The sequence below is a fragment of the Ochotona princeps genome, chromosome 14 (assembly GCF_030435755.1).
Source record: "Ochotona princeps isolate mOchPri1 chromosome 14, mOchPri1.hap1, whole genome shotgun sequence".
In the NCBI taxonomy this organism is placed as follows: domain Eukaryota; kingdom Metazoa; phylum Chordata; class Mammalia; order Lagomorpha; family Ochotonidae; genus Ochotona; species Ochotona princeps.
In genome coordinates, this window is record NC_080845.1 from 406038 (window position 1) to 428454 (window position 22417).

At 65.9% G+C, this 22417-nt stretch overlaps 1 protein-coding gene across 1 annotated transcript; it reads right to left on the minus strand.

Annotated features, from left to right (window-relative positions):
• Nucleotides 1-490: 490 nt before the first annotated feature.
• On the minus strand, nt 491-17987 carry QSOX2 (quiescin sulfhydryl oxidase 2). Its single transcript, XM_058672714.1, has 11 exons — nt 17655-17987; nt 9743-9843; nt 8186-8234; nt 7415-7520; nt 7249-7339; nt 6290-6435; nt 5675-6035; nt 5108-5230; nt 4260-4410; nt 1885-2073; nt 491-966 (listed from the first exon to the last, which is right to left on the minus strand). The coding sequence occupies exons 1-11, from the start codon at nt 17959-17961 to the stop codon at nt 518-520; spliced, it is 2073 nt and encodes a 690-aa protein (XP_058528697.1). The 5' UTR covers nt 17962-17987; the 3' UTR covers nt 491-517.
• Between the last annotated feature and the right edge of the window lie 4430 nt (nt 17988-22417).

Sequence of the window (22417 nt, forward strand, 5' to 3'; positions counted from 1 at the left end):
CCAGCTGGTGTTCGCTGTCCACCAGAGACAAGAGACGGCAGGGAGCCCCGCCCGGGCCAGGAGCCAGGCCCACCCTCTCCCACAGGCACAAAGCGGGAAACGGGTCAAGTGGAAAAGGTATTTACAACCACAAGGCGCAGGTGGACAGGTGTCTGTGCCCACTGTGCCCACACGAGAAGCAGGAGACCAGGTGCTCCCTGAAGGTGCCAGTGCTGCCGAGTGCAGGTAGGGGCGAGGCTGGGCCGCCTCTGAGGCCTGCCGTGGAGCCCCATTCCTTGGCTGCCCGGAAAGCACCCCCAAGGGCAGCCTCCTCTCCCACTGCACGGGCTGCCAGGCAGGGGCGCCCCTACGGCTTCTGGCTTCCAGCTGGGCGTTGTGGGGACGGAGCAGGAGCAGCAGACTGGGCTGTGGCTTGCACGGGGGAGGGGCAGAGGTCCTACCACTCCAGCACCGCCCCTCCCTGAGGCCCTGGCCGGGCAGTCGGGGTCCTGAGTGACAAGAGGGGCAGGGCTGGCCACTACACAGCCGGGGAGTGGTGCCTGACCTTCCAGCGCTTGGCCCTCACCCGGAAGAAGAAGTACATGACCATGAGGAAGAGCGACGAAGCCACGTAGAGGACCACACACAGACTCATGTCCAGGCTGGAGAAGCCCACGCCCAGGACGGGCGCAGCCGCCTCAGCCTCCTGCCGGGCTCCGTGCAGCCCGCTGTCCAGCCTGTGGCGCCAGCTCTTGGAGGGTGCAGCCGGCCGGAGGCTCCTGCCCGGGGCTGTGCCCCCCGCACCGTCGTCCAGGTCCTCGGCGTAGGCATGGAGGAGGTTGTGGGCGCCGTAGTGGTGTTTCAGGAAGGCCAGGACACGGCCCTCGGCCCATCTGTGCAGACCTCTGACCTCCTCGTGGCAGGCGGCACACAGGTCTGGCGAGGGCCATGGGACCTTGGGGAACGCAGGGTCTTCACTCAGGTGGCCTAGGACAGAAGGGACAAAGGTGGGGCAGTGGCAGTACGACAACCGCCCTCCCACCCCACACACCAGCTGGAGTGCAGCTCGGCCACGGGACCCACAGGGCGCATGCGGCCCTGCACATACCTGGTGAGTTCCAAATGGGTTCTGCTCAGGGCACGGGCACCTTGCTGCTCCTTTCCACCCCCACCCCCACCCCCAGCTGGAGTGCAGCTCAGCCACGGGACCCGCAGGGCACAGGTACCCTGCTGCTCCCCTCCACCAGCCCGGCCCCCATGGCACGGCTGGGCTGTGTGCAGGTAGGGACCAGCCGCACCCCTGCAGGCCACAGCACGTTCCAGAAGTGGGCGTGAGCCATGCCCAGGCTGCCGCCCAGGGCTAAGCCTGCTGTACTGCCCCCCCGTGCAAGCTAGGGGCAGGCAGCCAAGGCCAGGACATGCACCTGGAACTGGAGTCCCATCACAGGCTGGAGGCAGGGTTGGGGACACGGGAACCCTGTAGTAACAGTATCCCAGGCTGCTGGCCTAGGATGGGGCCTAACTGGGCCTGGCCCAACTGGTGTGCCCCGAGAACCCAGGCATGGAGACCCCTGTCAGGGCCACAGAGACCAGTGCCAAGCCGCATGGTGCCCGCCTGTGGAGGAAGGAAAGCTGTCCCTTAGTGCTGGGCCGCGGGTGGCCCGACAGGGATTAACGCTCACCAAGACGCCAGGGGCTTTTCCTGGTCATCTCTGCTAAGTGTGTTGCTTGGAGGAATTATCTTTAAGCCTAATTTTAATCTGTTGTTGACTTAGCAGCGCAGTTTGAATTGCTCGTCTGAGTTGGGTTGCGCCCTATTTAACCAGCTCACACGGTGCCCAGCGGTCACCTCCACTGTCCAAGAACCCTCACCCCAAGTTCACGCTACGCCCGGCTGCCCCTCACCTGCGAGGCGCCCGTTCACGGCGTTGTGTGCCCGCCAGAGCCACAGGATGGCCTGGTCTGCGGTCTTCACTGTGTCCAGGGACTCCTTGGCCATGTTCTCAAAGTGCTCCCCGCACTCCCTGCAGCCAAAGAAGCTATGCACGTACCTCCGTACGGTCTGCAGCACCGCGTGTGGGTCATCCTCCAGGCCTGTGGGCAGAGCTGGGGTGAGGGCACCGCCCAGGCAGGCAGGGCTGAGGTGAGGGCACCGCCCAGGCAGGCAGGGCTGAAGTGAGGGCACCACCCGGGCAGGCAGGGCTGGGGTGTGGGCACCGCGGGCAGGCAGAGCTGAGGTGAGGGCACCGCTCGGGCAGGCAGGGTTGGGGTGAGGGCACCGCCGGGCAGGCAGAGGCAGCGACACCATGGCTCCGCCCCAGGGGACCCACCTCGCCACAGGCTGGTGGCTCCGGAGGGCACAGGCACAGGCTGATGGGCCCTTCCTGGGGGAGCAGCCACACCTGAGCAGACACCATGTCATGTGTCTGCCTATGGCCTCAGAGCCCAGGAACGGGCTCACCCCAGGCCCGCCTGGCCCTGGGCACTTGCTCCTGGCCACAGCAGCGCCCTGGCCTGCCCACACCACTTAGCCGCCCTTGTCGCTTTACGCAGAAGGCAGGGACATAGCAAGGGGGACGTCTGCCACCCACTGGCTCCCTCCCCACAGTAGCCAGGGCCTGTTCCAACCTGCACCTGCGTCTCCCAGTGGTGGCAGGACCCCTGTCCTTAGAGCCTCTCCCACTGCTGGCCAGGGTGTGTGCTAGCCAGAAGCTGGCATTTGGAGTGAAGCCGGGCCCGGCAGACAGGATGTGGGATGTGCCCAAGACCTGCCCTGCACACTCCTTCAAGCAGTGCTCGGGCCGGCACTGTGGTGCAGTGAGTTAAGCCGCCACCTGTCACACTGACCCCCCCGTGGACACTGGCTCCAGTCCATCTGCTCCACTTCCCATCCAGTGCAGGACAGCTGCTCCGATGGAGCTCCTGGCTGTCTTGGTCCAGGCCTGGCTGCTGTGGCCATCTAGAGAGTGACCAGCAGACAGCTTGCTCCTCTAGTGCCTGTGTAAGTACCTTTCAAGTCACTAACATACGTCTTCAGGAAAAGAAAAAGGGTCAAATAGGAGTGGGCGACCTCCCGGGGGCGACCTCCCGGGGACCACTCCCAGGGACGCACACGAGTCCAGCTCCTGCCCTGCTCACGCAGCCCCACCGGGCAGCCAAGCTGGCCGAGCTGCGGGCTTCCTGCTGCCGCCGACCCGGGGGCCTGGGCTGGCCCCGCCTGACCTGGCCGCTGCAGGCACCTGGGGAACAGAACCTGCAGCTGGAGCTCCAGTTGGTTCTATTTTCTCAAATAAATGAAGAAATGAAGAAAACAAAAGTGAAACCAACAGAAGCTGCCGTGCAGTTGGTGAGGACACGGGCCGGGGGCAGAGGGGCGCCAGCGCGGCTGCCCCGGGATGGAAGCCGTGACGCAGCAGGCAGGGAGCCGAGGATGGGCCATGAGCCCACTGAGTCCCCAGTCCTGCCCCTGCCCCGGGATGCAAAGGCGGGCATCTCCTCCCCGCTGAGTGTCCTCGGGCGGCAGGTGGCATCTGGCATGGGCACAGCCCGGGCTCTCCTCCTCGTGGGGAGGGAGGCCTGCACACATCTGCCCCTGGTGCTTGGTAATCCTCCTCCCACCACCTGCCGCCTGCCCAGCCCTAATCTTTAAAGTGGACAAGAACCGCCACCCCTACCTGAGGGGAAGATTAGCGCCTGGTGGGCGCTTTAGACCCAGGGTCTCCACACGCAAGGCGGGAAAAGCCCCCCAGACTTAATCCTGCACCTCGCCTGACCCAATTCCCAGGCAGGGATGGCTCCTCCGAGGCGCTTTCTGCGGCTAGGCCAGGCCGGGGACATGTGGTGCCCGTGGCTGAGGCATCCAGTCTGTGCCGTGATCACTCAGGGCTCCGCCCTCGCCCACCCCGCGGACGTCTGTGAGGGGCAGGGACGGCAGCCTCGCCTGCGGCTGGCATCTGACCCGTCTCCGTGTGCATCTATGGGTGACTCCCTGAGGGACAGTAGGCGACAACTCCAGGACAGCCCAGCCACAGTGGCCATCCAGCACGCTTGCTCGCGCACGCGCACACACACACTCTCCTTTAACAAGACACGACACTTTGGCCTGGCTGTGATCAGGGAGCCTCAAGGACCGGCAGGCACAGAACTGGAGAAACCTACAACCCTCAACGCCCCAGGTCGGCTCCCGGCGATGCCGTGAGGGGAGGAGAGGGACCTGCAGACCCACAAGGGCGGCCACTGCAGGAAGAAGCCCAGCGTGCCCCCCGCCCGGGGGAGCTTACCTGTGCCCAGCAGGGCCTCCGGGTGGGTGGCAGCACGCACAGTCAGGGTGTGGAACAAGGTCCAGAGTGAGCACGGGTAACCCCTGAGCTCCGGGCGGCTGCCCTGGCATCCCACCCACGTGGTGCGGTTAGGGAGGGACATTCCGGCCATCTGGAAGACCCGCGGCAGGAGAGCTGGTCAGGGTCGGCGTTGCCATGGCGCCTGGGCGGCTCGCCTCCCGGAAACGCAGCGAGGCCAAGGCCGCCTTGTGTCAGACCCGTGGTCTGCTCTCTCCCAACCCTGGAGCACGAGAAGGGCTCACATGAGGATGGGCCACCCAAAGGTGCTAAGCAGGATGGCGGCAGCGGGCACGGGTGCTGCCCAGCCCCATGGAGCAGCCCTGTGGGAGCAGCATGGGTTCAGGCCTGGCACGCCCCAGAGAACCCTGAGCAGCAGGGTAGAGGGCAGGGAGGGGGTGCCCCAAGGGGACGGGGCATTCCCCAGAGCTAGCACTGCAAACCAGGACAGCTGGACACAGCAGGAAGGGGCCACTGGGGCACATGGCTGGCACTGAGTCCTGGCCCCTGCCCCGCCATCAGCTCCTAGCAGCGTGCGCCCAGGGAAGCAGGAGAGCGCACGGACTTGGGTGCCCAGCACCCGCAGCGAGGACGGCCCGGGCCCAGGGCAGTTGGGCCAGAACCAGGGAGTGTTCTCTCCACCCTTCAAATAAAGTGAAGACAAACTTGAAATCAAAACGAGGCTCCACCAGACGGCAAAGGCTGGCCAAGTTTCCTCCGCGCGTCCTCCCTGGGCTCAGGCGGCCACAGACACACGGGGCCTGAGCCCCAGGAAGCACAGGAGCACTCACCCGCATCTTGTTGTCCACCAGGTCAAGGATGGCGCTGTAGGGGACCCTGTCCAGGGGCAGACTGGCCAGCCACTCCCGCAGCGTCTCCAGCAGCTTCCTGACTGGTGGCCGGCCAGGGAACAACTGAGTGAGGAAGGACCAGCTGAGAGGCCGCCCGGGGCCAGAGCGCCTGCGCGGCCCCTGCCCCAGCCCTCCAAGGACGTCAGCTCAAGCACCTGGCCCCACGGGCAGCCAAAGCGTCACCTGAGGCCAGAGGACATGCCACGGCCTGGCCCACAGCCCAGCAGCCCACCTGCCCCTTGCTGGCAGCTGCTCTTCAGCCCAAGGCACGGTGGGCAGGGCTGAGCTCGGGGGCCGTGCCCTCCTTGCCAGAGCCCCCAGACTGTCCAGTGCCCACAACAAGCGCACAGGGACAGCCAGGTCACACGCTGGGCCCAGCCCCACGCCCCCATCTGCACGAGGCAGGCCTCAGTCAGCGCTGGGGAAGCCCTGGGAGGCAGTGCAGGGCAGCAGGACGCCCCCCCCCCAAGCTGGCTACCCTCCCCTGCACACATGCTGAGGCCTCACCTTGGCAATGACCGTGACAAAGTCCTTGAGTGTCTTTAGCTCGGCCCCCTCCAGGGACCTGTGGGTGGCCAGCTCCACCCGCAGGAGGTGGTGCAGGCCCGACTCCAGGTCGGCTGAGTACAGCTTCGACCTAGGAGCGGGAGCACGTGTCAGCGGGGCCGCCCGCCCTTCCAGACCGCCACCCCGGGCCGGCCTCCAGGGAGGGTCCGAGGGAGGCAGGGGTACTTGCTTGTCAAACTCTCTCCAGACCACGGTCACCGCGCTGTCCTCACTGGGCCTCGCGGGCAGGGCGGGCGGCTTCCTCCTCACGCCGGGCAGTGACTTCAAGTAAGATGTGAAGAAGGAGCGGAGTGGCTTCGCGCTGTGGGGGAGGCGGGCACAGGTGGGCGGGCAGCGGGCACTGGGCCCCACAGCTGAGAGCTGCCAGAGGCCTGGAGCTGCCCGCGGAGCTGGCTGCAGCACCTGCCAAGGCCAGCTTTGCTCCGACCGCTGCACCTGCAAGCCCCCACCTGCCGGCGGAGGGGGCAGCGCGGCCGTGTCCCCCGAGCCCGCCCGGCCAGGCACCCACACGAGGACGAGGCCGTGTCCCCCGAGCCCGCCCGGCCAGGCACTCACACGTGGACGAGGCCGTGTGACCCATTGGGGTGCACGAGGTAGCAAGAGGGCAGCGAGGTGACGCCGAGCTTCTCCAGCAGCGCCTTGTCCCCATCCAGGGCTCGGTGGACAACGACGTTCTCGTAGGGAACCAGGTCCAAGGCCACCTGCCAAGCGAGACGGTCACTGCCGCTCAGGACAAGGCGTGCAGTTCCCTGCCCCACAAGCCACGGCAGCCTGCGGCTCCCCAGCCACACAAGCTGGCGTGCCCGTGTGCAGCCCCAGGCCAGGCACACCTTGCCCTCATGCCCATGTGGCCCACACAGCCCCCAGGATAATAGCTCCTTTGCAGCCCCTTGCCCTTGTGCCAGGGCCCAGCCCTCCTGCCTACACCCACAGAGGGTCAGCCACTTCCTTTCCGGGGACCCTGGCTAAGCACAGGTTAGGTCAGCCCCCGAGCTGGGCACCCCGGCCCACAGCTGCTCTCCGCTCCTGGCTCACCAGGCTTGTATCTGGCCACCCCGGAACTGGCCATACTGGCAGCAACCCCCCACTGCCTGTGGGAGCAAGTGCCCAGGAATCTAGGCACGAGGCGCTGCTGGGGCTCCCCCATCCTGAGAACCCTGGCCAGCCACAAAGGTGGTGGCACAGCACCCCCAAACATCAAGCAGTGGAGGAATGCCAGTTGAGGTGGGCAGGTCCCTGCTCCCCCCAAGGGTCCCCACTGACAGGCACGCCTGGGGGGACGGGTTCCCTCGTGGTCCCAGCAGACCAGGCAGCCCCGGCCGCAGCGGCCACCCGGTCTGGTTCCTGCACTCAGCTGACACAGGTGTGCCACACAGGGTCCAGTGGCACCCCGCCCCCAAGCACAGGGCTCCTGACAGGCTCTGCCGGGGGCACCCTGGCACCAGCCCAGCCCCTGCCACTGCCCAGAGCCTTCCAAGGGGAGCTCCCTGAGGGAGCTATACAGTCAGCCATACCTCTCGGCCAACGTACGAGCCATTGGTTTCAAATAAAACAGCCACATGCCGGCCGCTGCCCGAGGCCAGGAGGGCAAGGACATCGCTGGGCCTGGGAGGAGAAGGAAGACAGTGAGGGCGGGCGCAGGCCTGGCTGGAGCCCCGGCGGCCACCGCGAGGCACTCACGGGATCGGGTCTAGGGCCGGGCAGGCCGGCGGCCGGCGGCCCTCCGTGTGGTTCTGCAGGAAGTCGATCATCGTGTGCCTCACTGTCCGCAGCTCTCTGTCGGGTCCTGCCGGAAGTGCGCCAGCGTCATTGCCACACCTGTCCCCACGCACCCTCACTGCATCACCTAGCAACAGGGAGCCCTACCCCCCGGGCCCCGGCGCTGTTCACGGGGCCTCTAGCCGGGTGTGTGGCCCAGGCAGCTAGGTGTCTGTCTCACCTACAACAGGGGTCACCAAGGTTTGACAGGCAGTCTCCTGCGGTTGCTGCTCCAGCGTCAGCGGTCATGACTGGGACACAGGGGGCATGTGTGTCCACAGCTCTTTTCCCAATAAAGAATTTACTTAAAAAAATCCCACCTCTGGGGTCAGCACTGTGGTGTAGCGTGTCAAGCCACTTCCTGCAGCACCACAGTCCTATCCGGGCACTGGTTCCTTGGCTGCTCCACTTCCCACCCAGTTCCCTGCTCATGGCCTAGGAAGACAGCGGGGGGCACCTGGCCCTGGCCTGGCCCAACCTGGCAGCCACCTGGGCAGTGGACCAGTGGATCCAAGATTCTCATTTTCTATAGGTTTGATGTGCAAATAAGTCAATCTTTAAAAAACAAGGATAAAGAACCTGCCCCCTCCGCCAAGGGTCAGGCAGGCCAGCCCAGGGCAGTGCTGGGGTGGCCTGGCAAGGCCAGGGCGTGGGGCACAGCCTGGCCCAGGGCCACAGCTGCCCCATCCTTACCTTTGAAGCTCTCTCCGGTCGAGAACCCCCTCGTAAAGGCCTTGAAATACTAGGAGGGAAGGTGTTGTTGTGAGCCGGCTGCACCCTGCACTGCCAGGGGTCAGCGCTCCCAGCTGCCCCTGTGCGGGGTCAGCAGCTATTCCGCAAGACAACACTGCTGTCAGACACGCAGCCTGTAGGTCCTCCAGGGGCTCCCTGGCAGCTGCCTGCCGCCTCCACTGTGAGGCCACCCCAGGACGACAGGAGACTGGGCAGGGCCACCCCAGTCCTGTCCCTGTGGCCTGCTCCAGAGCCACCCCAGGATGACAGGGGAGCGGGCAGGGCCACCCCCAGTCCTGTCCCTGTGGTCCTGCTGCAGAGCCACCTGCAGGAGCGTTTGTCCTGAAAGGCCAGATGTCCAGCACCACGAGGGCTGTTGTCACAGGAAGATGCAACCGGACAGTCAGACCCAAGGACCCTCAGCGGCTAGAGCGTCACAGGTGCCAGCTAAGGAGGGCCCCAGGCGGACAGCATAGCATGCCCGAGAGCGTCCGCTGCCAGGGCAGGGTCTGTGGCCTCCACAGCCACCCTGATGGGCCATGGCATCCAAGTGCCAAGGCGACAGGGTGCCCAGGCCTGGCACCACGGCACACCAAGGAAAGCCCCGCCTACAGCATCAGCCCTCCACATGGGTCCTGGTTCAAGTCCCGGCTGCTCCACCTCTGATCCTAGGAGAGCAGTGGAGGATGGCCCCTGAACGCATGGGGAGACCCGGATGTTGGAGGTATTTGGGGAGTGAATCAGTGGAAGGAAAATCTCCTCCCACCTTCTCTCCTCCTCCTCCAAATAAACAAGTGAATGAGTGAATGAACGAACAAATAAATAAATACAGAAAACCCTAACAAAATGAGAAACAATCCTGCAGGCCGGGGCTGCCCCCTAGTGGCGGCAGTGGGGACATACAATGGAGCGGGCAGCACGGATGGACACAGGACCAGGGACAGGACCATGGGCAGAGGACCAGGGACAGGACCACGGGCAGAGGACCAGGGACAGGACCATGGGCGCAGGACTGCGGGCAGAGGACCAGGCACAGGACCAGGGACAGGACCATGGGCGCAGGACTGTGGGCACAGGACCATGGGCACAGGACCAGGGACAGGACCATGGGCAGAGAACCAGGGACAGGACCATGGGCACAGGACCATGGACAGGACCATGGGCACAGGACTGCGGGCACAGGACCAGGGACAGGACCATGGGCACAGGACCAGGCAGAGGACCAGGGACAGGACCATGGGCACAGGACCAGGGACAGGACCATGGGCACAGGACTGCGGGCACAGGACCAGGGACAGGACCATGGGCACAGGACCAGGGACAGGATCGCTGTCCACCTGAGCACAGCCTGAGTCCCAGGGGAGCAAGAAACAAGCAGAGATGCCAAACCAAGAGGTGGTGAGCTTCACCCGGACAGCCCTCCGTGCCGGTGAGGGCAGCGCCCGACACTCACGCCTGCCCCACTCTAACCTGCTGCGGGCCGCTGGGGCAGCGGGCAGCTCCGGCCGCAGTACTCACCCGGAAGGTGGGATAGAAGCGGATGTCGTAGGCACGGCACACATCCTGGTTCTTGTCGTCCGCGCAGTCCAGCGCAGCCACCCGGATGGCAGCAGCCCAGTCTGGGAAGCAGAGCGTGGGTGACCGCGGCCTGCCAGGCCCGCTCAGCATGCAGACGGCCAGGGGCCTGAGCCCGGACCCCTCACACCCAGCAGCAGCAGGTGCCGCCTGCGGGAGCGCCACTCAGCCCCTAGACAGGTAGCTAGACAAGCAGCCTCCCCCAGGCCCTGGCGCTCCCGGCTCTGGGGACTCAGGGCAGGAGCTCTCCGTGCGGGCTCTCCCCTGCCCACCGTGAAGGTGCTGCTGCCCCAAAAAGAACACAGGACCCTCCCCTGCCCTCTACGCTCTGCTGGGCAGGGTGAGAGCGCCCTAGTCACACTGTACTGGGAGGTGCTGTGGGGCAGGGTGAAGCCGCCATTGTCCAGCGAGCATCCCATTTTGGAGTGCCAGTTCAAGGCACAGCTTCCCACCCACCCTCCTAAGCACACGCACCCCTGGGAGGCAGGGGGATCCCTGCACCTGTGGGGGACCCGGGGGCTCCTGGCTCGCACCCCTGGGAGGCAGGGGGATCCCTGCACCTGTGGGGGACCCGGGGGCTCTTGGCTCGCACCCCTGGGAGGCAGGGGGATCCCTGCACCTGCGGGGGACCCGGGGGCTCCTGGTTCGCACCCCTGGGAGGCAGGGGGATCCCGCACCTGTGGGGGACCTGGGGGGCTCCTGGCTTGTGGCTCCAGTCTGGCCCAGCTCTGGCTGTTTCGGGTACTTGGAGAGGGAGTTGGTGCATGGGACACTGTGTGTGCTCATCTGTCTGTCTGTCTGTCTCTCTCTCTCTCTCTCTCTCTCTCTCTCTCAGCTCCTCCTGCCTGCCTCTCCACCCCCTCTGGGGCTCTGAGAGCTGCTGGAGGCCCACATGGCTGCTCAGGTGGGTGGCAAGCGGCTCCCGCTGGCCTGCTCTCAGCAATGGCCACCTCACGCTGGTCGGGGCTGCATCCCTGGTGCTGGGACACCGCACGGCCCGCGTGGACAGGGTGGGCGGCTGCCCTCCACTCGCCGACACCCGCCGGGTCATGGGGGCTTTTTCTCTATGTCTCAAATTTAGTTAGCAGAAAGACAAAGTTACAGGGATAGAGAGATCTTCCATCCGCTGCCTCACTCCCCAGATGGCGACAATGGCCAGAGCCGGGCCAGCCAGGAGCTCAGCGCAGCCTCCCACCTCGGGGCAGGGCCTTGCCACTTGGGCCGTACTCTGTGCTTTCCCAGGCGCACTACTGGGCAGAAGGGCAGCGGCCACAGGGGGTGCTGGTGCTGCAGGTGGGGGTTTTACCCACAGTGCTACAGCACTGGCCCCCCACTAGGTCTTCTCTGTACCCCTCATCTGGGACACCTGCAGGCCGTGCCCCCAAAGCCCCCTGCTGCAGCCCCGGGACCACCCAGGGCCTCTGAGTGTCACAGAGCAGAACACAGGGGAGGACAGGCAGGAGCAGGGCCCCTCCGGGGGCAGGACCCCTTGGGGGAGAGGCCATGGGGGACAGGGCACCATGGGGGGGAGAGGCCACGGGGGGGAAGGGCGCCATGGGGGGGAGAGGCCATGGGGGGCAGGACCCCTGGGGAGAGAGGCCATGGGGGGCAGGGCGCCATAGGGAGTACTGCCTCAGCAGTCCAGGGGTTGGGGGCAGGGACACCCCACATGTCCTTGGCAGTCCCAGGCCCCACATCTCCCTGGCCGGCAGTGGAACATTCCCCCCCGCACCAGTCCTCGCCTCAGGTTCTCACACCAACGCCACCTGTTTGGCTGCCCGACCCTAGCCACACTAACAGTTACAAACTCTGTCACCAAACCACCTGCCACAGAGCCAGGCTAGGCCCCTAGATGCGTGGCCGTCACCTGCCCCAGTGGCTAAGCCACCTGCCTGGGGGCCGAAGTCGCCTGCCCCAGCGGCAAGGTGGGCCTCTTCCCATGACACACACACACACACACACATTCCCCCCCAGAAGCCGACCTGCCCGCCTCCCAGCACAGGCGGAGCACAGCAGACACCTCCCCGCGGGCGGAGATGCTGGGTCAGCAGGCTGCTCCACTGCCCCAGCTGAGTGCCCATCCCCGACCACCTTGTGCATGCAGGTTCGAGTCCTGGCTGCTCCACTTCCCATCCACCGTTCCCTACTCAGACGCCTGGGAGAGCCGTGGAGGGGGACCCACATGCTGAAGGCCCTGCAGCCAGGCGTCCCAGCTTCAGACCAAGCCAGCTCTGGCCTTCGCAGCCACCTGGGCAGTGAACCAGCAGGTGGGAGAGCCCTTTCTCTTCAGACTCCCCCCATTTTTTAAAAAATATTTTTTAATTTTAATTTAAAAGTCAGATATACAGAGAGGAGGGACAGAGGAAGATCTTCTGTTCGTTGACTCACTCCCCAAGTGGCCGCAATGGCCGGAGCTGAGCTGATCTAAAGCCAGGAGCCAGGAGCTTCTTCCAGGTCTCCCACACGGGTCCCAAGGCTTTGGGCCATCCTCACATCCTCAACTACTTTCCCAGGTCACAACCAGGGAACTGGATGGGAACCAGGGCCGCCAGGATTAGAACCGGCACCCATATGGGATCCTAGTGTGTTCAAGGCGAGGATTTTAGCCACTAGGCTACCACGCTGGACCCTCTCCATCAGCAAGGACCAGGGTAGAAGCACACAGCTGACATGCGAGCCCTAAGCGGGAGGGCCACGTGGGGGCCTCCGGACACCATCTCTGACCACAGACGGGCTGCCAGGCCTGGAGACAGCCCCTTCCCCGCCCCGGCCAGCATCAACGTGCAGCTTTCCAAAGCCCAAGGCGTGAGCCCCTCCCGAAGGCAAAGTGACCTCGTCCTTGCCTTTCAGCCGCTCACAGGAGCCAGCGAGGGGACCCCGAGCAAGCTCTTGCCTTTGGGACCCTTTGCACTGGATCTGAGCTGCTGCTTCGGCCTGCATCCAGTCAGGCTGGCCCGGGGGCAGAGGCCCCGGCCAGGCTGTAACCCAGGGTTCCCTAACGGCAGGCATAGGGGAGCTGATGGGTCAGGGCAGGCAGCCTGTGCCAGGCCAGGAGCTGGGGGCTCACCCTGCACGCCCCCAGGGGCCCTGACCCTGGCCCCCTCGGCCTCGGTGCTCCAGAGCTAACCTCAACACCTACCCCCACCCCTAGCAATCAGACACTACTTGGGGTACCTAGGGTCCAAGGCCCCCCCACCCTGTGGCCGGCCCCACGAAGTTCCCAGCTCCCCTGAGCGCTGTGGGTCTCGCAGCCAGGCACAGAGCGGGCTGCACTCCGCAGGACCCGTCCAGGGCGGCCGCAGCAGATGCAAACTTCAGTTGGGGCAGATGGGCCCACATTCATAGGCACACAAAAGGCTGGCCAGGCCCCTGGCACAGAATAAAGAGCTGGCCTCAGGGCCAGCGCGAGGAGCCCAGCCTTCCCACCTGTTTCCACCCACAATACCACATGCAAATGGCAGCCAGCTGGGAGGACCAGGCGGAAGGAGGCCCCTCCCAGCTCCCCGGAAGCCTGAGCCTTTGAGGCTATCCGGGTGAAACACACCTGACTTGTCAGGAACTCAGAGCCAAGTCCCGGACCTGTCTACCCAGACCCTTCCCCTGCGGTGGCGAAGTGCGGGGGTGCTGAGCTAACGCACCGGCCTGGGCCAGACGGCTCGGCGGTCCAGGCTGGGCAGAAGGGACCACCTGGCCAAGACACCTCAGCCAGAAGGCGGCAGTGCCCTGGCAGTGGGCCTACGCCACCAAGGCCCTCCTGAGGTCACAACCAACCAGGCCCGCAGCCAGGGGTGGGGTGCATCCCATGGGCTCCGCTCCCACGCCCTGCCTCTCCCGGCCCTTCTCCGGCTCCTCCCAAGGGGCACCCTGCCTCTCCCGGCGCTGCTCCGGCTCCTCCCAAGGGGCACCCTGCCTCTCCCGGCCCTTCTCCAGCTCCTCTCCAGGGCACCAGGCGGCTGAATTCTCCCCCCATGAAGTCTCCATCCTCGTCAAACAATGAACCACAGTGGGCAGGTCAGGGCAGGGCACGGTGGCGGCCCCGCGCGCCATCTGGCGAGGGCCAGTGCACACCCTTTCGCCTACCCACTCAGGACGCGCCCATCACACAGCTACACGCCGCGCCCTGCACTCTCAGACCAGGGAGCGTCCACTGCCTCCTGGGGAACCGCCCGCCTGGCACCCAGTCCCACTGCCACGTGCACCTCAGCTCCCACAGCATGGGAGGCTGCAGGAGGCGACCTACAGCAGAACAGCAGGCTAAGGGAGGCATTCAGGGCGCTGGGCAGGTGTCATGCTGGCCACATGCACACACAGGTTCCTGCAGGACACAGGCCCTCACACACACACACACACACACACACACACACACAGGGTCCTGCAGGACACAGGCCCTCACACACACACACACACACAGTCCTGCAGGACACAGGCCCTCACACACACACACACACACACACACACACAGGGTCCTGCAGGACACAGGCCCTCACACACACACACACACACACACACACACACAGGGTCCTGCAGGACACAGGCCCTCACACACACACACACACACACACACACACAGGGTCCTGTAGGACACAGGCCCTCACACACACACACACACACACACACACAGGGTCCTGCAGGACACAGGCCCTCACACACACACACACACACACAGGGTCCTGTAGGACACAGGCCCTCACACACACACACACACACACACACACACACACAGGGTCCTTTAGGACACAGGCGCACACACACACACACACACACACACAGGGTCCTGTAGGACACAGGCCCTCACACACACACACACACACACACACACGGTCCTTTAGGACACAGGCGCACACACACACACACACACACACACACACACACACAGAGGGTCCTGTAGGACACAGGCTCTCACACACACACACACACACACACACACACACACAGGGTCCTGCAGGACACAGGCCCTCACACACACACACACACACAGGGTCCTTTAGGACACAGGCGCACACACACACACACACACACAGAGGGTCCTGTAGGACACAGGCGCACACACACACACACACACACACACACAGGGTCCTGTAGGACACACACACACACACACACACACACAGTGCACTTTTCACTTTGGAGCCATACCTACTTGTCAGGAAAACAATTGCCTTCCAAAAGGCAGAGGGTGGGCATGGAGACTTGACCCCTGACCCCTGCCTCTCAGAGGCAGAACAACGGTGCTCGCCTCCCCAGTGCCCACTCCCCAGGCACCCACTGCCCACTCCCCAGGCACCCACTGCCCACTCTCCAGGCCCATGCACGCAGGTCCTCTAGGCTGAACTGCCAGGCTGGCGCCTCCTAAGCCACACTGGCCCAACCCAGACCTCCCCTGAGCCATGGCTGTCACTCGGGAGACGGAGGCGCCCCATCTAAGCTGTGGCAGTCATGCAGGGATCAGCGCCTCCACCTAACGCCCACGTTCAGAGACCAGGCTGGGAGGGGCATCAGGAGGACTGGGGTCAAGGAAGAGGAACCTGGCAGGCCAGACAGCCCTGCCCACTGGTGGCCCGCCAGGTCTACACACTGCCAAGCAACAGGAACTTACAGGTGCAAGCCAGACAGGTAAGCCACCTGCTGTGGGACAGGGCCCCTGCCCACGCGCCACGGGGAGCTAGCTGCCAAGGCCAAGGTTAACAGGCCCCTCCCAGAGGACTCCTTGGACCGAGGTTCTTGAGGGGAGTGCACCCCTTGAGGGTAGTGTAGGGGCGTCACCCTCCCAGGGACCCTCCAACTCGAGGGCTTGTGTGGACAAGACGCTGGGCTCCACCCTGTAAGCCAGGCAGGGACCCCGTTTGGGGACCTTAGAACGAGCCCTGGGGACACAGTGGGATGGGTCTGTGTCCACCCTGGCAGCCTCTGGCTGATCCTTGGGGCCACAGCTCTGCCCCACGCCACAGCGGCCTCACTGCCACATTTCCCCTGGCTCCAACCTGCAACCTCCATTTAAAGACTGATTTCCTCATTAAAAGGAAGACAAAACAGAGGGGTCTGCCCTCTGCTGCTTCACTGTCCAGATGGCCACAGCGGCCAGGACTGGGCCGTGCCAGGGCCGCCCCCACTGCTCCCCCAGGCCCTGAGCAGGGGCCATGGCCCTGGGCCGCCCCCTCCCCCCAGGGCCTGAGCAGGAGATGATGATAAGTTGAGCAGCTGGGACTCACTCAGACGTCAGCACTGCATGGAGCCCTATCACCATGCCACCATGCATGCCCCCTACCAGGCCCCCACCAGCCTTCTGGGGTGTCACCCCTCTCCAGCGACTTTCCCCTCCCAGCTGGGGCAACTCTGGTCAGGTCCCACGGGGCCTCTTACAGGGGATCTGGCAGGCAGCCCTCACTCCACCTTGCAAAAATCCAGGAACCCACACACAGGTGACAGATGTGCCCGGCCCTGGCTGGGCAGGTTAGGCCACTTCTTACGACACCAGCGTCCCACGGGAATGTGCCACCTGCCGCGGTCGGCCCAGACCCAGTGCTGGGCTCCTGCTGTGTCCACTGAGGTCCCGTGGGGAGTGCACCTCCCTGCCTCTCAGCCGCCCTGGGCTTGGGCGGGATCAGGGTGCCATGCAAGCCCACGGTCGCCAGCACCTGTCGGAGGGCACCCTGCCTCCCCAGCAGCCCATCGCACTGAGCCCCACCGGCCAGCAGCCTCCGCCAAGCACAAGCTCGGAGGGCCCCCCTTATTTATTGCTCCCAGAGAACCCGAAATGCTAAGTGGCAGGCCCCCTTGAACCTACCATATGGCCCCGCTGTGCACCCGGGACAGTGAGAGGCAGGAGCCCCAAGGAACGGGGGATGTCCCATGGGGAGGGGTGTCCCCGTGGGGAGGGATGTCCCCGTGGGGAGGGGTGTCCCCGTGTGGAGAGGTGTCCTGTGGAGAGATGTCCCCTTGGAGGGGTGACCCCATGCGGAGGCGTGTCCCCGTGCGGAGAGGTGTCCCCTTGGAGGGGTGACCCCGTGCGGAGGGCTGTCCCCGTGGGGAGGCCTGTCCCCGTGGGGAGGGGTGCCCTGTGGAGAGCTGTCCCCATGGGGAGGGGTGTCCCCGTGGAGGGGTGCCCTGTGGAGGGGTGTCCCCTTGGAGGGGTGTCCCCTTGGAGGGGTGCCCTGTGGAGGGGTGTCCCCGTGGAGGGGTGCCCCGTGGAGGGGTGTCCCCATGTGGAGGGGTGCCCTGTGGAGGGGTGTCCCCTTGGAGAGGTCCCCATGGAGGGGTGCCCTGTAGAGAGGTGCCCTGTGGAGGGGTGTCCCCGTGGAGGGGTGCTCCGTGGAGAGGTCCCCTTGGAAGGGTGTCCCTGTGGAGGGGTGCCCTGTGGAGAGGTGCCCTGTGGAGGGGTGTACCCTTGGAGGGGTGCCCTGTGGAGGGGTGTCCCCGTGCAGGGGTGTCCCCGTGGAGGGGTGCCCTGTGGAGGGGTGTCCCTGTGGAGGGGTGTTCCCATGGAGGGGTGCCCTGCGGAGGGGTGTCCCCGTGTGGAGGGGTGCCCTGTGGAGAGGTGCCCTGTGGAGGGGTGTCCCCGTGTGGAGGGGTGTCCCCATGTGGAGGGGTGCCCTGTGGAGAGGTGCCCTGTGGAGGGGTGCCCCGTGGAGGGGTGCCTTGTGGAGATGTGCCCTGTGGAGGGGTGTCCCCATGTGGAGGGGTGCCCTGTGGAGGGGTGCCCCGTGGAGAGGTGCCCTGTGGAGGGGTGTCCCCATGTGGAGGGGTGCCCCGTGGAGGGGTCCCCTTGGAGGGGTGTTCCCATGGAGGGGTGCCCTGTGGAGGGGTGTCCTGTGCAGAGGTGCACCCCACAGGCCGAGGGGTCTCGGGCGCGCCTCACCTCGCACGTCCGCGGCCAGGGCCCGCCAGGTGGGCGCGTAGCCGATGCAGTGGCCGCACCACGAGGAGTAGAACTGCACGAGCCACGCCGCCGAGCTGTTGGCCGTGGCGCTCCGCACGCCGCCGCTGTCCAGCACCCACACGGCGTCCTGGCCCGGCCGGTAGAGCTGTGCCGCGCCGCCCGGGCCCGGGCCCGGCCCCGTCGCCGCCGCCGCCAGCAGCACGAGCAGCCGCGGCAGGCGCGAGGCCCGGGCCGGGGGCGCCGCTCGGGGTCCCGCTCTGCGCGCCGCCGCCCCGGACGCCGCCATGTTGTAAGTGCGGCCGGCGCCGACCTTTCCCCCTGGCAACCCGCGTGACGCGAGCCGCAGGCCCCGCCCCGCGTCGGCCCCGCCCCACGTCGGCCCCGCCCCACTCCCCGGCTCCTCCCCTGGCCCCGCCCTGCATTGGCCCCTCCCCGTCGGTCCCGCCCCCTGCGTCCCTCGCGGACACCCGGGCCACGTGGGCGGCGGTCACTCGCTTTGGCCGACGACAGGGGCGACATGGGTTTCGGGCGGGTCTGAGGGGGAGTCGCCGTTTCAAATGCCGTGCCCCTTGGAGAGGATTCGCTGGGCTGAGGGAGAGGCGTCCACCTTGGCCTGGACCCAGGACAGCTGCGTCCACCCGCGGCCCTCCATACTGTGGCTTTTGTGCGCGATTCTGCACAGGAAAGGCTTTCTGCTGCTTCTCAAACGGTGGAAGACATGACTCAAGTCGGCGGGGCCGGCTGGGAGCTCCCGTCTGAGGCTGCTCCTTCCCCGCAGCTGTGGACAGCAAGCCGGACAGCCTGTGCTGAGGGCGGGCCAGGGCGGCCTCGGAGAGGGACGCTGGAGGGTTGTGAGCGGGCAGCAGGAGGCCAGCAAGGCTGGACAGAATTGCCGGAGGGGCAGGAGAGGGTGCCAGGCAGGTGCCACAGGTGCACCTGACCACGGAGATGTATAGGGAGTGGCCTGCCAGCTTCATACCGGATGAGAGCAGGTGGACACCAGCTGGGGTCCCTTGGGCCTCTCGCCACCAGGAGAAGGCCACCTGCCCTGCCTGTGTGTCCCCAGAGGTCTGGGGGAAGCCCCTGCGCTCACTGGGACCCGCTGAGGGCTGGGAGGGGCTGGCCCACACCGCTGCCCGAGCGAGGAACAGTGCAGCGGTCAGGGTGAGGTCTCTGCCCACCTTCTCCCTGGGACCTCACCCTCCACCACAGGTCCTGCCCCAGACAGCTCACCGCTCCGGGCTCCAAAACTTTCTGCCCAGGCCTCCTTGGGAGCCTCTGGGGGTGGTCCAGATGCCCATTGACAGGGCTGCCCTCAGTGTCCTGCCTGCTGAGGGCGTGGCCGAGGACACCTGCATCCACCAGGGGCTGGGACCCACGGCCACCCAGAGCCCAGCAGAGCCATTTTCAACCCCCCTGCCTGGCTCTGGGCTGTCCTCCTTGCCTCGAGCACATAGTAGCTCCTGTCTGGCAGGCCTGAGCCTGGCCCCACTCGTGGGGCCAGTGGGTGAGGGAGGGGCAACAGCTGTGGCCAGCCCGACAGGTCCCACCGTCCACTTCTGCGCTGGCCAGGGGGAGCTGGGCAAGCAGGGCACGGCCATTCCAGACCAACGCCCACCCTTTGGAAGGGAAGCCTTGGCTCCAGCCCCAACGTGTTCGCACAGGACACCTTTCTGTGACCTTGTGGGCAGCTGTCCACTGACTAGACAGAAGCCTGGAGTCAGGGGTCCCTGCCATGCCCCCAGCAATAGCTCACACTAGGCAACCTTGCCATGGCATGGCTGGACACGGCTGGAGGGACTGTGCTGTACCCGTAGGTGAGCAGTAGGCAGGGGGAGAGCCGTGTGTGTGTGAGGGTCCCTGTGCATCCGACGGCGTGTGCGTGAGCGTGTGAGTGTCCCTGTGCGTCCGACGGCGCGAGCGTGAGCGTGTGAGGGTCTCTGTGCGTCTGATGGCGCGTGCGTGAGCGTGTGAGTGTCCCTGTGCGTCCGACGGCGCGAGCGTGAGTGTGTGAGGGTCCCTGTGCGTCCGACGGCGCGTGTGTGAGCGTGTGAGGATCCCTGTGCGTCTGACGACGTGTGCGTGAGCGTGTGAGTGTCCCTGTGCGTCCGACGGTGTGTGCGTGAGCCACGGGCAGAGCAGCTCACCCTGTCTCAACCAGAGCCTGTGTCAACTTTTCCAACATCAGGAGCTGCTCCCAGCTGGTGGCCTGCCGGGGGGCAGAGGTGGCACAACATGGGTGTGAGGGCTGCCCTTGAAGGGATGGTCAGGACAAGGACGGTGGACACTCCTCGGGGGTGCAGCATGGGGAAGACGTGCCCAGTGAGGCAGACAGGTGCACCCGGGCAGCAGACCAGCGCCACCAGCTGATGAGGGGTCTCTCTGAGCCCACGCCCTCGGGCACCGCACACCCTGGGCGCTGCACCCTCACCACAGCCCGGGTGGTCTGCATGCCTGTCTTGTGGAGCGGCCATGGTGTGCATGGGGAACCGAGGGGACAGTGCTTTGGGAAGGCCCGACGGGGGGCTGAGTCAAATGTGGCTTGGCAGGAAGTCATGGTTTCCGTTTCCTGTGGCCTCTGCGGAGACCGGCCTCGGGGTGTTCCCAGGTGCCTGGCTGAGGGGTTCTGAGTGGTCTTCCTGCAGCCACACCTGAGGGACAGCCCTACCCTGCTTGCCCCCTGCCCATCACCAGGGGTGTGGCCTGGTTCCTGCAGCCGGGATCCTATGGAGGGCATGGCCACGCCAGGCAAGGCACCTGCGGGGAGTGGGGGACACTGGGGACACCCTGTCTCTCGTGTTGACTGTATGTGCCCCCAGCAGGGCGCCCAGGACTGGGGAGTGTGAGGCAAGGTGGATGTGTGTGTGGTACGTAATTCCTCACAGGGCCTCCTCGTAAGTGCAGGTTTGCCATAAATAGAAAAGAACGTGAGAAATTGCAGACTGATGTGTTTGGAAAACTGGGAGCCGATGATAAGACAGTGGTATCTCCGAATGCTGGGAAACTTCACAGGAACGCAGGAGCCCTGCCCTGCCCGGCCCTCCCTGGCCCTCCTCTCCCCAGCCCTGCCCTCCCTGGCCTGCCCAGCCCTGCCCTCCCCGGCCCTGCCTGGCCCTCCTCTCCTGAGCCCTGCCCTGCCCGGCCCTGCCCTCCCTGGCCCTCCTCTCCCCAGCCCTGCCCTCCCTGGCCTGCCCAGCCCTGCCCTCCCCGGCCCTGCCTGGCCCTCCTCTCCTGAGCCCTGCCCTGCCCGGCCCTGCCCTCCCTGGCCCTCCTCTCCCCAGCCCTGCCCTCCCTGGCCTGCCCAGCCCTGCCCTCCCCGGCCCTGCCTGGCCCTCCTCTCCTGAGCCCTGCCCTGCCCGGCCCTGCCCTCCCTGGCCCTCCTCTCCCCAGCCCTGCCCTCCCTGGCCTGCCCAGCCCTGCCCTCCCCGGCCCTGCCTGGCCCTCCTCTCCTGAGCCCTGCCCTGCCCGGCCCTGCCTGGCCCTCCTCTCCCCAGCCCTGCCCTCCCTGGCCCTCCTCTCCCCAGCCCTGCCTTCCCCGGCCCTGCCTGGCCCTCCTCTCCCCAGCCCTGCCCTGCCTGGCCCGTACTGAGCTGAGGGCTCAGCGCTGCTTCCTGGGACACGGCTACAACCACCCTGGCCTGCCAACGGGGCATCTGGGAGCCAGCTGCTGCCCGAGCTAGACCCAGCTGCAGCGAGGGGGCTAGGCGTGACTCCTGCAGAGTCCAAAGGTCCCGAGCAGTCCTGCCACCTCCCCCGTGCCCTGGGGCACCTCTGTGAGCTGTGCCTCCTGGGACTTGGCCCGCTGGCCTTGGGCTGGGTCTCCCCAGGGGCCCATCTGTGGGGTCACAGCACACAGGTTCCTCTTTTTTTTTTTTTTTAATTTACTTAAAAGAGCTTCAGAGAGAAAGGGGAGGCGGCAGAGAGAACTCACTGATTACTCCCCAGAGACAAAGCCTGAGCCGGCAGCAGGTGGTGGCCCAAGTGCCCGGGCCCCTGCCTCCCACATGGCAGACCTGCTTGGAGCTCCAGGCTCCCGGCTTGGCAGCCACTCAGGGAGGGAACTGGCAGATGGAAGTGCTCTTCCTCTCTGCCTTTCAAATAGCAGGTTTGCAAATCACCCACAGCGCTGATGTCCAGTGCGGTCCCCTGAGCCCAGGCCCCGGGGGCCTGGGCATCACCACGGAGCATGCCCTGTTCTGTCCCAGCCTCGACTGGGAAACCACTGGTGCCCCAGGGCCTCAGCTGGGCTCGCAGGTGAGGGAGAGTGCAAGCACCCAGGAACAGGGCCCTGTGCCTGTCTGCCACGGGTGCCACTGTCTGCCAAGCCCACGCCGGGCTCCCCTGCGCCTGCCCTCAGTCGGGCTCCTCCCAGCCGGATGAGGCCTAAGGCCCTGGCGGCTGTTCCGTTCCCACGTCCCCCACAGGAAATGTTCCTCGTGCAGTCACATCCGGCCCTGCCCAAGTGTACGACGGGAGAGGATGCCGGAGGTCGGCTCGCAGGCAGGGCCTGCCCCAGCTTCCACGGGACCCACCTGCAGGCTGGCTCCTGCCAGGACCAGGCCATGTGGGCCTTGCCACCCGCTGGCCCAGCAGGCACAGGGGCCGCTCGTTGGGCTTGGTTGAGGGACGGGGTGTCGGGGAGTCCTCAGGACCTCAACAGCTCCGTGCCAGGAGAGCCTCGCGGGCGGGGCGTGTCCTGAGTGCATTCCTCGGCCCTCAGGCCCGGGGCCCTCGCCTTGGAC

Coding starts and splice junctions, on each gene's coding strand:
- QSOX2 (XM_058672714.1), bottom strand. CDS start 17,961: ATGGCGGCGTCCGGGGCGGCGGCGCGCAGAGCGGGACCCCGAGCGGCG. Junction 5,231..5,674: donor TTGTCACGGTCATTGCCAAG/GTGAGGCCTCAG, acceptor TTCCTCACTCAG/TTGTTCCCTGGCCGGCCACC. Junction 4,411..5,107: donor TGGTGGACAACAAGATGCGG/GTGAGTGCTCCT, acceptor CGGGTCTTCCAG/ATGGCCGGAATGTCCCTCCC.